This window comes from Oncorhynchus mykiss, chromosome 17 (genome assembly GCF_013265735.2).
Source record: "Oncorhynchus mykiss isolate Arlee chromosome 17, USDA_OmykA_1.1, whole genome shotgun sequence".
Taxonomy (NCBI): Eukaryota; Metazoa; Chordata; class Actinopteri; order Salmoniformes; family Salmonidae; genus Oncorhynchus; species Oncorhynchus mykiss.
The window spans coordinates 45134867-45152138 of NC_048581.1; the positions used below are offsets into that span (position 1 = coordinate 45134867).

Consider the following 17272-nt stretch of genomic DNA (forward strand, 5'->3'; position numbering starts at 1 on the left):
TATTTCTTTGTGTTTGGCCGGGTATGGTTCTCAATCAGGGACGGCTGTCTATAGTTGTCTCTGATTGGGAACCATACTTAGGTACCCTTTTTCCCCACCTGTGGGTGTGGGAAGTTGTCTTTGTTTGTAGCATTATAGCCCTTAGGCTTCACGGTCGTTTTTGATTGGTTATTGTTTTTGTCAGCGTCATCCGAAATAAAGGAATATCACCACGCCAGGAAGCTCACCACGCTTTGGTCCTCCTCATTCAACGATCGTGACATCCTGCTTTGCTTCTATGGGTACACTCGCAATAGCCACCAGTCCATCCATTTTATTTATTTATTTTGTATTTTACCTTTATTTAACTAGGCAAGTCAGTTAAGAACAAATTCTTATTTTCAATGACGGCTTAGGAACAGGCCGTCATTGTTCAGGGGCAGAATGACAGATTTGTACCTTGTCAGCTCGGGGGTTTGAACTTGCAACCTTCCGGTTACTAGTCCAACGCTCTAACCACTAGGCTACCCTGCCGCCCCATTATGCCATCATAGACTTGAAATGGGGACGCCCGTTCTATTCATTCTATTTCTATGGCAGCACATGCAGTCAGGTGCAGAGGAGAGGTGAAAATGTGTCTTCAATTTAATTTTTTTGATATTCAAACGTTTATTATGGTGACCGGGGTCATTTGGCTGGCCAATAACCATCATCCAAAATTCCATGACTGTAACAGCCCTAGTTGCAGGTCATTCCAAAGGTTGAATATCCCCACTCTGGCTGGATTCCAATAGGAGTTACACATCACTTTGCAAGCCAGCATAATGGTATACAGGCCTGTTGTGGCCTGTATACAATGAGTATCAGGACAAAAACTAGGCCCTTGAAATAAGGCCTTATGAAATACTGTACGTTTTGTATTGTGTTAAAGAATGTAATTTTAATGTTAACATATTCGCTTTGGATCTCACTTGGTGAACTCCACAGGACTGAAAATGGATGAATGCAACAACCATGTCTTTGTCACTGACAAATACAGTCATTGGTAGTAACTCTACAAATCACTCGAATGGCAAGGCACTATGGGAAATATGCAAATAAGTCTTTACACTAGGCAGTGTGTTAATTTAACACTGTTCCAGTGTCTATACAGGTCCACACTTTTAGTGTTGATTTAACAAGAATTTGCTGTGTGTAGTATAAGTGTAAGCAGAAAAAAATTCAGATTGCTGAAATCTGAGTGATGAAAAATAATTTTACAACATGTTCTTTGGAAACTGAAAAGGGCATGTCATTTGAACATTAATCCAATGTTAATGTGTAATGTGTCATGGTACAGTACAGTCGGGTGGCCAAATGTTTTAAACTGGCCTATTGAAGAGAGAGAATTAATTACTTAAAAATCATACAATGTGATTTTCTGGATTTTTGTTTTAGATTCCGTCTCTCACAGTTGAAGTATACCTATGATACAAATTACAGACCTCTACATGCTTTGTAAGTAGAAAAACCTGCAAAATCAGCAGTGTATCAAATACTTCTCCCACTGTATCTGTTGTAGTAAAGGAATACAATTCCACGGGAGGAAACATGTTGAACGCCATTTATAGCTAATAAAGTTATTTTAAACCTGAACACACACACCTCACTAATCTTCGTGGGAATCCATAACCAATTCTGGCCCTGACACTCATGTTGTTCTTATACTGAGATTCTGAAGCAACTGTGATACTGTATCTAGTGTGTGTTCTAATATGGTAGTGAATGTGACATCGTGTGACATTGTGTGTGGTGGTACGAAATGGCTCAATCAGGTATGGAAGTGTTAATTCTGTTGATGCTTGTTGGATAGAGGGGGAGTTGAGCAGAACAGGCACATACTATACTGCAGAGGTAGGCAACTAGATTCAGTCGCGGGCCAATTATTGTTGGAGCGGATGGTCGTGCGTCCGGAACATAATTATACTCATTTGTACACTGCAAATTGACCACAACTAAGCCCAAAAATAAATTGTATTTGAAAATAACAATTATTTCATATCTTGATTACGTCGAGATACGATCACTTACAGTGCCTTGCGAAAGTATTCGGCCCCCTTGAACTTTGCGACCTTTTGCCACATTTCAGGCTTCAAACATAAAGATATAAAACTGTATTTTTTTGTGAGAAATCAACAACAAGTGGGACACAATCATGAAGTGGAACAACATTTATTGGATATTTCAAACTTTTTTAACAAATCAAAACTGAAAAATTGGGCGTGCAAAATTATTCAGCCCCTTTACTTTCAGTGCAGCAAACTCTCTCCAGAAGTTCAGTGAGGATCTCTGAATGATCCAATGTTGACCTAAATGACTAATGATGATAAATACAATCCACCTGTGTGTAATCAAGTCTCCGTATAAATGCACCTGCACTGTGATAGTCTCAGAGGTCCGTTAAAAGCGCAGAGAGCATCATGAAGAACAAGGAACACACCAGGCAGGTCCGAGATACTGTTGTGAAGAAGTTTAAAGACGGATTTGGATACAAAAAGATTTCCCAAGCTTTAAACATCCCAAGGAGCACTGTGCAAGCGGTAATATTGAAATGGAAGGAGTATCAGACCACTGCAAATCTACCAAGACCTGGCCGTCCCTCTAAACTTTCAGCTCATGCAAGGACAAGACTGATCAGAGATGCAGCCAAGAGGCCCATGATCACTCTGGATGAACTGCAGAGATCTACAGCTGAGGTGGGAGACTCTGTCCATAGGACAACAATCAGTCGTATATTGCACACATCTGGCCTTTATGGAAGAGTGGCAAGAAGAAAGCCATTTCTTAAAGATATCCATAAAAAGTGTCGTTTAAAGTTTGCCACAAGCCACCTGGGAGACACACCAAACATGTGGAAGAAGGTGCTCTGGTCAGATGAAACCAAAATTGAACTTTTTGGTAACAATGCAAAACGTTATGTTTGGCGTAAAAGCAACACAGCTGAACACACCATCCCACCATGATGGGAAGATGGATGGAGCCAAATACAGGATCATTCTGGAAGAAAACCTGATGGAGTCTGCAAAAGACCTGAGACTGGGACGGAGATTTGTCTTCCAACAAGACAATGATCCAAAACATAAAGCAAAATCTACAATGGAATGGTTCAAAAATAAACATATCCAGGTGTTAGAATGGCCAAGTCAAAGTCCAGACCTGAATCCAATCGAGAATCTGTGGAAAGAACTGAAAACTGCTGTTCACAAATGCTCTCCATCCAACCTCACTGAGCTCGAGCTGTTTTGCAAGGAGGAATGGGAAAAAAATTCAGTCTCTCGATGTGCAAAACTGATAGAGACATACCCCAAGCGACTTACAGCTGTAATCGCAGCAAAAGGTGGCGCTACAAAGTATTAACTTAAAGGGGCTGAATAATTTTGCACGCCCAATTTTTCAGTTTTTGAATTGTTAAAAAAGTTTGAAATATCCAATAAATGTCGTTCCACTTCATGATTGTGTCCCACTTGTTGTTGATTCTTCACAAAAAAATACAGTTTTATATCTTTATGTTTGAAGCCTGAAATGTGGCAAAAGGTCGCAAAGTTCAAGGGGGCCGAATACTTTCGCAAGGCACTGTATGTCTCGTTTTTTATTCATGGGAATGCTTTGGAACAGATTTCATGAATTAAAATCAGTTTTAGCTTCTTTTTTTAAAAATTACAATAACTTTTGTATACATAAACTGGGTCACACTTAACATTAGTGTGATCATTTTTACTGTGAAATTATTCTTATAGTTACCAGTATTGTAATTACTCATTGTTACAATATACTTATATTGTACTTGGGAGTACAGTGGGGTTGGAGGAGAGAGGTGCGAAGGGTGGAGGGGGGTTGAGTGGGGCTCACCTCGTGGGCCAGTCCGGTTGTAAGTGGGCTATCCGAGAGGAGGCTGTCATTGGGCGAGCTGCACCCCGACACTGGAGTGCTACTGCTGCTGGGGGAATAGTCTGCAGGATGGAAGGGAGGGATAGCCAATCAGCTAAAGAGATACTGACATATAGGATAACAGATGTGTGTGTGTGTGTGTGTGTGTTAGTGGCGGTACACAAACACTAGTCCGCCCAGCACTAACACACCTGATTCAACTAATCACTTCATCAACAAGACCCTGGCCATATTCATTTGGCACCAAAGGGATGTAAACTCACTGAAATTGTCCAATAGGAAATGCTTGTTTACATTTACCGCTGAGAAAAAATATATATTCTACTTTGTGCCCTAATGAATACGACCCAGGAATGTTAGTGTTAGGCCGAGGCCAAAGTGCTCAGACACTGTGGCTACAGCACCAGGAAGAGATAGAGGTTGGTTTGATAGACGGTGTACACAACGAGGCAGGAAGAACTACGTTACCCTGAGTGTCCGGTGTTCTGTGCTTGACAGTAGGGGGAGCACTGGTTTTGCGTTGGAGAGGGTTCTGTCTGGAGTTGATGTGCTTCTTCAGTTTACTCTTCACCTTCAGGATGGGCTCCGAGGCTGAACACACACACACACACGAGCAAACATGCGCAGACGCACACAAACACGCATTAATTAACGCACACACACGTACATGCAAATACACACACACACACACACACACAAAAAACAAAAAAAAGTAGTTTGTGCCAAATATCTGAATTCCTCCTTCGCCATTCCATAACCGACCCCAACAGTATTAAACTGAAAATGGCTACAAATCCATAATGTGCTATGTCAGCATAAAGCAATAACCTTTTACATAACAAAACCCAAAACCTCTTCTACACCTCAGCTGAACAAATAACAAAAGAGTTGACAGCAGTGCCAAAAGTTTCATGTTTACTTTGGCAATGACCACAATAGGCCTAACCAAACGATCAATCAGCGAGTGGCTTAGCACAGACAAAAGACACCCATGACAGTATGGTATTGTTGTTGGATTTTAATACAGAGGTAGAGGGGTGTGTAGCCGCAAATGTCCAATGCTGCTACGGTAACACAGGTAATTAATGGCATTGCAATAGTCCTCCAGGTGACATAGTTTAGTAGGGACCACTCCTTAGTAGTACTTATGCATATAATGGAAAGAGGCCACACCTTTGCAATTGTTCAACTCTGTGACCATGGCATTGAGGACTATCTCTATCCTATTAGTTAATTTGTGCATGGTGGAAAGTTTGGCCTCTATGTCCGCACGTCATTCACACGCCCAGTCAGACAGACATGTCTGACATTCTCACACGTGGTTCATTTTACACATACTTTAGTTACGTAATCTCTCTCTCTCTCTCTCTCTCTCTCTCATTTTTCCTTCCTTGTAGGCTTGGTGACTCCCACTTTGTCTCTGTCTCTTTCTGTCTCTGTCTCTCTCTACATCAATGTTCGGTATATGTGTGTTAACATGCATCGAACTGCATAACTCACCAGACAACTACAAATGGAAGTAATGTGATATGGCTCCTTTTAAAATGAATCTGTATTGCCTTCTCAAGCATTACCTACTCTGTGTTAAAAGGCATGTAGTACCTTCATTTGCTCTGGAATACCTGGGCCGGTATTCATAAAGTGAGTATAAGTGCTAGGATCAGGTCCACCCCCCCTGTCCATGTATCTTATTCATGACGTACTCAAAGGCAAAACTGATCTTAGATCAGCACTCCTGTGCTCCAGTTTAGCCCGCCATTGATGGCAGACCCCCAAACCATTGTCAGGAGTCAACTGCATGACACCATAGTGTCACCTCATGACACCATAGTGAGAACAGGAAAGGATCTTGTTCTAACTGTACTGTACAAAGTACAAATGTCTCTACAAAGAAAGTACAAACTACATAAAAAAAATGACTCACCTGTTCTTCTGAGGGGCATGTCCTTGCGTTGGTCACATAGTGGGTGATGGACATCAGGGGTCACCATGTGAGGCTTTGGGGTCATGTCAGGATCTGGGGCCAATTCCCTAAACAGCCAGTTGAGAGTCATCCACCAAAACCATGAACAATCATTGTTAAGTGTTTGTTGTATTGTGCTGTATTGTGCTGTATCAATTTTGTGTATGTCCTGGTGACCTCACAACAATAATTTTGATGAAAATGGACAGTAAAATATTGTATTGTGAAATAATGCTTCACCTGTGGCACAACCATTGATAGAAGTTAGTGAGTCAGTCAGCCAGGCTTATTTAACCTATCACCTAATCTAATGAGTCACTCGGGCTTATCCAAATTGTCTTAGAGGTAAATCTTCCTTACTTCCATCTCTTATGAGGATCATTTGTGGGACAAGATTGGAAAGGTGAAAAGAACAAGATGGTACTCCCACCAAAGCCACGCGAGTCTAATAACAGTGTATTTTCACGAGTGGACACAGCTCTCTCGCGGTCACTTAAAAAAAAAAAATATTTCCGTAGAAACTTTAATCAAAGTCTTTCCTGGCTTGTTTCTCACCTGTAACCCCTGGGCGTGGTGCTGCCGAAGAGGTTGGAGGCGGTCCTCTCCAGGGCGGCCTGCTCCTTCCTCTTCAGGATTTGGCTTCTGAGTTTCTGTTTCACCAGGGGACTGGCCACAGCACCTGTCCGTCAACAGAGTCACCCAATCAGAGACAAGAACCTGGAAATGAACCAAAGCTAGGCGCAGCATTCTAAATGGACTGAATCTTAATCTATTTGGGTTAGCGGAGGGACACAAACAATATATTCCAATATACCGATTTTATCTGTATTGTATAATAGCTGACAAGCAGTTTCACTCTGAGTCAAATATCTATAATCTACTAAACTAAGTACTCAATGTGCCTACCTACGATTTCAACATTAGATAAAGAGGAAAGATGCTAGGCATTTCCCTTGTAATTACTAGTCAGATCTGACTGCTATGACTTGGATAATGCAAGTTATTCAAGGACAATTTATTGAAGCTGAACTTTGAAGGGCGGGTTCTTAGGAATTTGGTGACTGACAGATAGCTAGGTCGCATTCTTTAGTAGGCACTTCCTTCCCGAAAGTAAAAGACAACAAACAACATGACATTTACAATTATTAAGTGACTTGCTTCCTTTTTCTGACTTAGGTTTCATGTGAAAATAGACTGTGACTAATTTCAAGGAACTCCCTCTGTTACAGACAACCACATTCTGAGGATCATAGTGGGGCCTCAAAAATAAACAACCGAAAACCATGTGCACAAACACCTAAACTACCTACAAGATTGCACTGCTGTCATCATACATTGCATTTCTAAAAAGACATTCATGGTCATCATAGTTTACATGGTACTGTAAGCGATCCTTATACATAACATACTGATAATGTTGCACTCATTTCTATTGCATGCCATTTTTCCTCCACACAGCTATGGGGCGCTGTAACTTACTCTGCTCGCTCTTATCCTTGTGCATCAGCTGCTGCAGCTCCTGTCTCTTCTCCTGCTCTTTCTCCTGCCGACTCTGCTCCCTGTCAAACTCGTACTGAAACGAGACCATTAACATTCCCATTCATTTGGGTGCAGTGAAGACTATATTCAGGAAGTGATATCAGTCAATGGAAAGAGAGGGATTATATGGAAAGAGGGCACACCTATCTTTGCCATTGATTTCTTTTGTGGCCGCTTTGGCAGCGCAGTTGAGGATTATTTACATTTTAAAGCAGGCTATGTTGGAAGTGTGCTCTCTATCCATCTCTATGGAAGGGATGCTCACCTGGATGTGCTGTGGCAGGAGCTGCTGGGAGTACTTGGCACAGTGCTGGGCTGAGAAGGCCCCCAGGAATGGGGGGAGGTGGGGGGCCAGCATGGCTGAGTCCGGCCCGGGTCGCACCAGCCCCTGGGTACGCAGGTCCATGGGCCGCACCGGCCGGAGTGGTGACGAAGCCTCGCGAGGGATTAGCCCATCCACTATGGAGAGAGGGAGGCAGGGAGGAAGAGAGGAGGTAAAAGAAAGAGGGAGATTATTAGTGATGAAGATCCAAGGCTTTCTTTGTTAGATTGGACAATTAGACTGGAGAATGGGTAAACTAGGAATGAACCGAAGCTGAGGTGCTGCATTCTAAGCACCAGACTGAACCACGTCATTGGTCTCCGGACTGTCCCTGCTATTGGGACAAAATCCCCCAAATAGAAAACCCTGCCATGACTCTCAAGCTCTCCCTTTCTGTCCTCTCTTTTTCTCTCTCATTCCTTTGTGTTGTTTCTTGTCACCGCCTAGTCAAGGCCCCCATGCTGATGTCCGTACCGGGCCACACTTGAAAAAGGATGACTGACCTCATGGAATAGTCTAGACTTGTGTGATGAAAACATACCAATGATGGTATGTGCACACACGCACACACACACACACACACACACACACACACACACACACACACACACACACACACACACACACACACACACACACACACACACACACACACACACACACACACACACACACACACACACACACACACACACACACACACACACACACACACACACCATAGCAACAACCATAACCCTATCCAACACCTGGTCTTTGTCCAAGTATTTAGATGATCCAGGGCAATGAACAACTAGCTTAGAGCAAAACAAAACATGGGCTGATGATCAAGTGTAAGAGAGTATCTACTAGCTAGGCATTGCACGGCATGTCCAGTCCTTACAACAGGCCAGTCATCGTTGGATAACGTGAGTCAGTGTATGTAAAGTGTGTGTGTTGAGAGTCTGTCCATGTGTGTGTGCATTATGTACTTGACTTTAGAATAACAGTCGTACTTCATTCACGTCAGCCTGCTCTAAGGGACTTGGCCACTGACCCAAAATTGCATTCAGTGAAAGGAGAGGAAAGAGAGAAAGTGAAGAAAGAAAGGTTGCCACAAAATAACGAAAGAACTAAGGAAGTGAGGGGGAGAAGAGGGGATTAGAACAATGTGTGGCAAAGGCATTTGAGTCATATGCATGCATTTGTCACCTCTATTGAGCTTTTACCAGAAACAAGGCTAAATTTAGCCAGAGAGTGCGAGACAATAAAACCAAACTCAGTGTCATGACCCGCAACAATCGTCCCAGAAATCTTTCAGACTTATTTTGAGTCACGGGTCACTGAATGAACATTTAGTGGGCATCAAGGTTAACTACTTGTCGAATCATGAACCGTTCATGAACTGTTGTTCCTTTATTTTAGTCAGGAATTGGCCCCAGATCCTGACATGACCCCAAAGCCTCACATGGTGACCCCTGATGTCCATCATCCACTATGTGACCAACGCAAGTATATACCCATCAGAAGCACAGGTGTGTAATTTTTGTTATGTAGTGACACGTTTGTGTGTAGTTAGTGTAGGCATATAAATAATGTAAATCAACCATATAATGTGTATAGTGCAATGATGGAAGAGAACCTGACTGACAAATCATAACAAATATTGCGCATGATGGTAGCTAAATTCACGGGACAAAAAGGGGCCATATTATACTCAATAAAAATATCAACACAACATGTAAAGTGTTAGTCCCATGTTTCATCAGCTGAAATAAAAGATCCCCTACATTTTCCAAGCGCACAAAAAGCTTACTTCTCTAAAATGTTGTGCACAAATTTGTTGACATCCTTGTTAGTGAGCATTTCTCCTGTGCCAAGAAAATCCATCGAGCTGATAGGTGTGACATATCAAGAAGCTGATTAAAAGGCATGATTTTCACACATGTACACCTTGTGCTGGGGACAATGAAAGATCACTCTAAAATGTCCAGTTTTGTCACATAACACTTCACATACATACACTACCCTTCAAAAGTTTGGGGTCACTTAGAAATGTCCTTGTTTTTTAAAGAAAAGCAATTTTTTTGTCCATTTAAAATAACATAAAATTGATCAGAAATACAGTGTAGACATTTTTAATGTTGCAAATGACTATTGTAGCTGGAAACGGCTGAATTTTTATGGAATATCTACATAGGCGTACAGAGGCCCATTATCAGCAACCATCACTCCTGTGTTCCAATGGCACGTTGTGTTAGCTAATCCAAGTTTATAGTTTTAAAAGGCTAATTGATCATTAGAAAACAATTTTGCAATTATGTTACCACAGCTGAAAACTGTTGTTCTGATTAAAAAAGAAATAAAACTGGCCTTCTTTAGACTAGTTGAGTATCTTAAGCATCAGCATTTGGGGGTTTGATTATAGGCTCAAAATGGCCAGAAACAAAGAACTTTCTTCTGAAACTTGTCAGTCTATTCTTGTTCTGAGAAATGATGGCTATGCCATGCGAGAAATTGCCAACAAACTGCAGCTCTCGTACAGCGCTGCGTACCATTCCCTTCACAGTACAGCGCAAACTGTCCCTAACCAGAATAGAAAGAGCAATGGGAGGCCCCGGTGCACAGCTGATCAAGAGGACAAGTACATTAGAGTGTCTAGTTTGAGAAACAGACGCCTCACAAGTCCTCAACTGGCAACTTCATTAAATAGTACCCGCAAAACACCCGTCTCAATGTCAACAGTGAAGAGGCGACTCCGGGAGTTGCAAAGAAAAAGCCATATCTCTGGCCAATAAAAAGAAAAGTACACAGACATTGGACAGAGGAACTCTGCCTAGAAGGCCAGCATCCCGGAGTCTTCACTGTTGACGTTGAGACTGGTGTTTTGCGGGTACTATTTAATGAAGTTTTGAGGGAGCGTGCAATTGACATGCTGACTGCACGAATGTCCACCAGAGCTGTTGCCAGAGAATTTAATGTTCTTTCTCTACCATTTCTTGTTTTAGATAATTTGGCAGTACATCCAACCGGCCTTACACCACGTACGTGTAAGTAAGCCAGCACAGGACCTCCACATCTGGCTTCTTCACCTGTGAGATCGTCTGAGACCAGCCACCCGGACAGCTGATGAAACTGTGGGTTTGCACAACCGAAGAATTTCTGCACAAGCTGTCAGAAACAGTTTTAGGGAAGCTCATCTGTATGCTCCTTGTCCTCACCAGGGTCTTGACCTTAACCAGGGTCTTGACCTTGGATACAACGCAGTTCGGCATTGTATCCAACTTCAGTGGGTAAATGCTCACCTTCGATGGCCATTGGCACACTGGAGAAATGCGCTCTTCGCGGATGAATCCTGGTTTCAACTGCCCCGGACAGATGGCAGATACCGTGTATGGCGTCGTGTGAGTGAACGGTTTGCTGATGTCAGCGTTGTGACCGGAGTGCCCCAAGGTGGCGGTAGGGTTATGGTATGGGCAGGCATAAATTACGGACAACGAAACCAATTGCATTTTATCTATGGCAATTTGAATGCAGATACCATGACGAGATCCTGAAAATGTCCCAGTTCTTCCATGGCCTGCATACTCACCAGACATGCCACCCATTGACCATATTTGGGATGCTCTGGATTGACGTGTACGACAGTGTGCTCCAGTTCCCGCCAATATCCAGCAACTTCTCACAGCCATTGAAGATGAGTGGGACAACATCTACAGGCTACAATCAACAGCCTGATTCAACTCTATGCGAGGGAGATGTGTTGCTCTGCATGAGGAAAATGGTGGTCACACCAGATGCTGACTGGTTTTCTGATCCACGCCCCTAGCTTTTTTGTTAAGGTATCTTTGACCAACAGATGCACATCTGTATTCCCAGTCATGTGAAATCCCTAGATTAGGACATCATTTCAATTGACTGATTTTCTTATATGAACCGTAACTCAGTAACATTTTTGAAGTTGTTGCATGTTGCGTATATATTTTTGTTCAGTGTAGATTCGTTTATTGATTCAACTTACACCAAGCCATGTTTAGGTGTCGAAAGGATTGAGACATTGGCTCTTCCTCCAAGCAGTTTCTATGTCCTTGTATGGAAGGCTTCATTAAAAATACTACAGATAGAAAGAAAGGACAGAAATGGAGGGTGGAGACACCTTTCCCCTCAGGGTGGGAGCGGAGGAATATGATGGAAATGTACCACAGTTTCTGAATGCCATGACAAACATTAGTCAGCAGCATTACTCACATACTTCCCGTAGGGGGCCCGTGTCCTAACACTGGCATACCCCGTTCAGCTAGGTAGGACAGGTAAGGATTAAGGGGCTCACTGTCAAAACAAATGGAAATCCTCCATCATCAAACCTTAGTGAACTATCTGTATAGCTTGCTACACAATGTCCAGCACTCTTTACCGTGACACAAGTCCACGAGTCATCTTCATAACACTTACACTACCATTTATGACCTGGTGAACAGTAGGAGTTCATTAAGACAGTATTAGTGAATAGTAGGAGTAAACAATGTTCCTATAATGTATCATTTTCTATGAGCCACCAGTTTATAATGTATGAATACACTTATAAATACCTATTAATAAGATTTGTGGTGCGTTATAATACTGGGTAGAAGAGTTACCCAAATAGCATTGGTCCAAAATGACAGTATGCAATCGTCAATGGAATTGTATTCATTATGATCGGAAAGGAAAAACTGATCCAAGATCAGCACTCCTACTCTGAGACAATTTATGAATATGTACCCCGAGTGGAGAAATGACTAAGAGAGAGACGTCTGCGAGACGGTTCAGTCAAACAGTACTTTCAGAGGGAAAACACACCCACACACGTATTACTGCAGGTCAAATATGCATGACACACAGCCCCATCACCAAACAACAGATTCCAGTACATCTGGAAAACTCTTGAAATGGGGTGTGGGGCAAGTAAGATTGAAACACCTGGAATAACTATTACATTTTAGTATAATAAACCCTCATTACGTCGCCATAATAACTAATAAGAGCCATGAGCTACGGTGTGGAGTGTCTTAAGTGTGAGTAACATTGGTTCTGTGTCTGTATGTGTGTTTACATGCATGTGCGTGTTTTTTACAGACAGACAGAATGAAAGAGAGAGAGAGGATCCAGGTTGAAATTGAAAGCGGTAAGAGTGTACTGAATCTCGAGTGCATGTCTCATTCTCTCTCTCCGTCTATCACCCCATTTTATTCAAATGTGTTTAATAAGAAATATGAATGTGTTGAAAATCCATTGCATTGTCAACTTACACACAGCTCTGACAATCACACTTACTCCACCAGACATGCCACCAGGGGACTTTTCACAGTCCCCAAATCCAGAACAAATTCAAGAAAACGTAAAGTATTATATAGAGCCATTATTGCATTGGAACTCCGTTGCGTCACATTATTGCTCAAATGAACAGAAAACCTGGTTTCAAAAAACAGATAAACCAACACCTCACGGCACAACGCCTCTCCCCTATTTGACCTAGATAGTTTGTGTGTATGTACAGTGGTTCCTCCTTTAGAAGTTGTGAGCTTACACCTTGGGACTTAGAGGTAATTTGTGGTTTTGTATGGTACCCTGTGTCACCGCTTCATTGCTCCAGACCAGCGCAAGGCGGAGTTAGAGCACTGATTATTCTTTTGGGTCCTACTGTGTCTCTAACTGACAATAAATGGGCGACATAAACCTAAATAGAAACTGATTGTGCACGACTTCAGTATTACTTACTAACACTGTAGTTACACTAAGGTTTTTCTTATTTGATTTTGTTAGGATTATTTTGCTCTTACTGTTGTACCCACTCCCAACCGGTCACATTGTACAGTGCCTGAGTGGTGCAATGGTCTAAGACACTGCATAGCAGTGCAAGCTGTGTTGCTACATAGTCTGGTTCAATACCCGTGCCATCCTCGACTGGAAGACCCAAGAGATGACTGTAGGTTTTTCGATTTTCTCCCTCCAAAAACAGAAATCATTCTAAATAACAAACTGGTTTTTATTTACAAATTAGTAACAATGTCTCACCCCATGTTCAAGAATGGCCTTTTTCTCACTCATTTTACATTATTTGAAAACAAAATGATCTCCAAAATATTTAAGGGGCTTTGCACTAATAATAGCGCCAACTAGGGAAATATTCCTGCTGTTCTGTTCTTAGTGCAAGTCTCCACATTCAAACTAAAACAATGTAACTAATAATGGCATCTTTATGCTTCATTAATAAAATAATGATAAAAATACTCTTTCAAAATGCTGATGTTTATTTAGTTATGGATACATAACGAATTACTATGGGAACAAATATCCCTGAATTACAGAAATATCCTCCAATCCTCTGTATGTAATTATTGGTTTAGAGTCATGCCATATTTCTTCGAAATTACGTGACTCTCCACCAATAACATGAGTCTCACTAGTGTTGAGTAATATGCTGTTAAAAGTTGTGTAGGTCATATTTATTAAAAGAGCATTTTGGAAGTTAGAAGCAATAGCCTACTTTTTCAGCACCGTTTCGAGCTGCTCTGAGACAAGCATGGTAACTGGTCTTGATAAATCAATGCTATTTTTATTTTCACTGAATCTCCGTTTGGGTATTGGTTAGATTAGGGTGTAGAAATGTTATGCTCTTAGTGTAACCTTTATTTAACAAGGCAAGTCAGTTAAGAACACATTCTTATTTACAGTGCCTTGCGAAAGTATTCGGCCCCCTTGAACTTTGCAACCTTTTGCCACATTTCAGGCTTCAAACATAAAGATATAAAACTGTATTTTTTTGTGAAGAATCAACAACAAGTGGGACACAATCATGAAGTGGAACGACATTTATTGGATATTTCAAACTTTTTTAACAAATCAAAAACTGAAAAATTGGGCGTGCAAAATTATTCAGCCCCCTTAAGTTAATACTTTGTAGCACCACCTTTTGCTGCGATTACAGCTGTAAGTCGCTTGGGGTATGTCTCTATCAGTTTTGCACATCGAGAGACTGACATTTTTCCCCATTTCTCCTTGCAAAACAGCTCGAGCTCAGTGAGACTGGATGGAGAGCATTTGTGAACAGCAGTTTTCAGTTCTTTCCACAGATTCTCGATTGGATTCAGGTCTGGACTTTGACTTGGCCATTCTAACACCTGGATATGTTTATTTTTGAACCATTCCATTGTAGATTTTGCTTTATGTTTTGGATCATTGTCTTGTTGGAAGACAAATCTCCGTCCCAGTCTCAGGTCTTTTGCAGACTCCATCAGGTTTTCTTCCAGAATGGTCCTGTATTTGGCTCCATCCATCTTCCCATCAATTTTAACCATCTTCCCTGTCCCTGCTGAAGAAAAGCAGGCCCAAACCATGATGCTGCCACCACCATGTTTGACAGTGGGGATGGTGTGTTCAGCTGTGTTGCTTTTACGCCAAACATAACGTTTTGCATTGTTGCCAAAAAGTTCCATTTTGGTTTCATCTGACCAGAGCACCTTCTTCCACATGTTTGGTGTGTCTCCCAGGTGGCTTGTGGCAAACTTTAAACGACACTTTTTATGGATATCTTTAAGAAATGGCTTTCTTCTTGCCACTCTTCCATAAAGGCCAGATTTGTGCAATATACGACTGATTGTTGTCCTATGGACAGAGTCTCCCACCTCAGCTGTAGATCTCTGCAGTTCATCCAGAGTGATCATGGGCCTCTTGGCTGCATCTCTGATCAGTCTTCTCCTTGTATGAGCTGAAAGTTTAGAGGGACGGCCAGGTCTTGGTAGATTTGCAGTGGTCTGATACTCCTTCCATTTCAATATTATCGCTTGCACAGTGCTCCTTGGGATGTTTAAAGCTTGGGAAATCTTTTTGTATCCAAATCCGTCTTTAAACTTCTTCACAACAGTATCTCGGACCTGCCTGGTGTGTTCCTTGTTCTTCATGATGCTCTCTGTGCTTTTAACGGACCTCTGAGACTATCACAGTGCAGGTGCATTTATACGGAGACTTGATTACACACAGGTGGATTGTATTTATCATCATTAGTCATTTAGGTCAACATTGGATCATTCAGAGATCCTCACTGAACTTCTGGAGAGAGTTTGCTGCACTGAAAGTAAAGGGGCTGAATAATTTTGCACACCCAATTTTTCAGTTTTTGATTTGTTAAAAAAGTTTGAAATATCCAATAAATGTCGTTCCACTTCATGATTGTGTCCCACTTGTTGTTGATTCTTCACAAAAAAATACAGTTTTATATCTTTATGTTTGAAGCCTGAAATGTGGCAAAAGGTCGCAAAGTTCAAGGGGGCCGAATACTTTCGCAAGGCACTGTACAAGGACAGCCCACTCTGTCGGGAAATTGAACCCAGGTCTCCTGCGTGCTCGCAGGACACTGGATTCTTTAGCTAAATAGCCCAGTACTGTACTCCCAACCATCACGTTGTACAGCACCATATTTTCCATTCCACCCTGACAGAAACCCAGAGGGGTTTCCATCATTACAGTAGTAATGGACAGCTGGTGGCATTTTGAAAACAGGTTTTCAAACACTAAATTAGCAGAACAATAGACTCTTTATAGCCCGGCTACTGTCGATGTGAACATCCCCCTACCTGCGATGTATTCGATGCTTAAGTACTCTGAAGTGTTGCATTTCTAACTCAAAACAGCAGTACAGTATTTCTTCATCAACATCTTTATGCTTTCGTTAATAAAATAATGATAAAAATACGCTTTCAAAATGCTGATGTTTATTTAATTATGGATACATTTACTATGGGAATAAATCAGTGAATTACAGAAATATTGTAACAAAGTTGTCTAATGAAGGTAAACAAATGGTTGCTTATTGGAAAATACTCTTTCAAACACATGGTCACGTTGTACAGCACCATTATGGCTATTAGCAGGACTATATTTTGGCCTTTATGGGTGGCGCACAATTCTCCCAGCGTTTCTCTCCCTCTAAAAACAGAAATACATGTTTTGGCCTTTACAAATATTATTTTGGCCTTTATTCAGATTACAATCGCTCTCTTTCGAAATAACCTCCAAAATATCGTTATATATTATCAAGCTGATGACAGGCACCTACATAAAGCTGAGTGACTCACCCAGTCATGGCTCGATGACTCACTCATTCAACATTCTTTCGTACAGTCTTTAATAAAGAAATGTTTTGGTTATTCTGACCTGGACACCATGTACAGTATTATAATAGCCCGTTATGGGCTATTAGCAGGACAATACTGTATACCTTTACCAACACCTCTCTGTATTTTGATACTTTGTGGATAGGGGCTCCGGAGTGGATGGGGGTTCCTGCAGTGCAAAATGGGTTGCTACAGGTTCGATACCTGTGCCGGCCGCCACCGGGAGACCCATGAGGTGGCTTTTGATTTTAATTTAGAATCCTCCAATCCTCTATATGTAATTATTGGTGGAGAGTCACGTCATGTTTTTCGATATACTGTAGGTCTACCGTAGGCGACATGGAATCATGTAGTAGCCAAAAAAGTGAACATATATTTTAGATGTTAGATTCTTCAAAGTAGCCACCCTTT

The 17272-nt window shown here is 41.7% G+C and overlaps 1 protein-coding gene across 3 annotated transcripts in view; it reads right to left on the reverse strand.

The window, feature by feature from the left end:
* LOC110493950 (histone deacetylase 7) overlaps positions 1-17272 on the reverse strand; it is an 87895-nt gene that overhangs the window by 41809 nt on the left and 28814 nt on the right. For all 3 annotated transcript variants that reach the window (XM_036949967.1, XM_021568570.2, XM_021568572.2), the window contains 6 exons: positions 7674-7867; positions 7349-7442; positions 6425-6548; positions 5831-5937; positions 4375-4497; positions 3868-3968 (listed from right to left, as the gene is read on the reverse strand). In XM_036949967.1, coding sequence (XP_036805862.1) covers positions 3868-3968; positions 4375-4497; positions 5831-5937; positions 6425-6548; positions 7349-7442; positions 7674-7814 — 690 coding nt within the window. In that variant the 5' untranslated portion in view covers positions 7815-7867. The remainder of the gene's footprint in view (positions 1-3867; positions 3969-4374; positions 4498-5830; positions 5938-6424; positions 6549-7348; positions 7443-7673; positions 7868-17272) is intronic.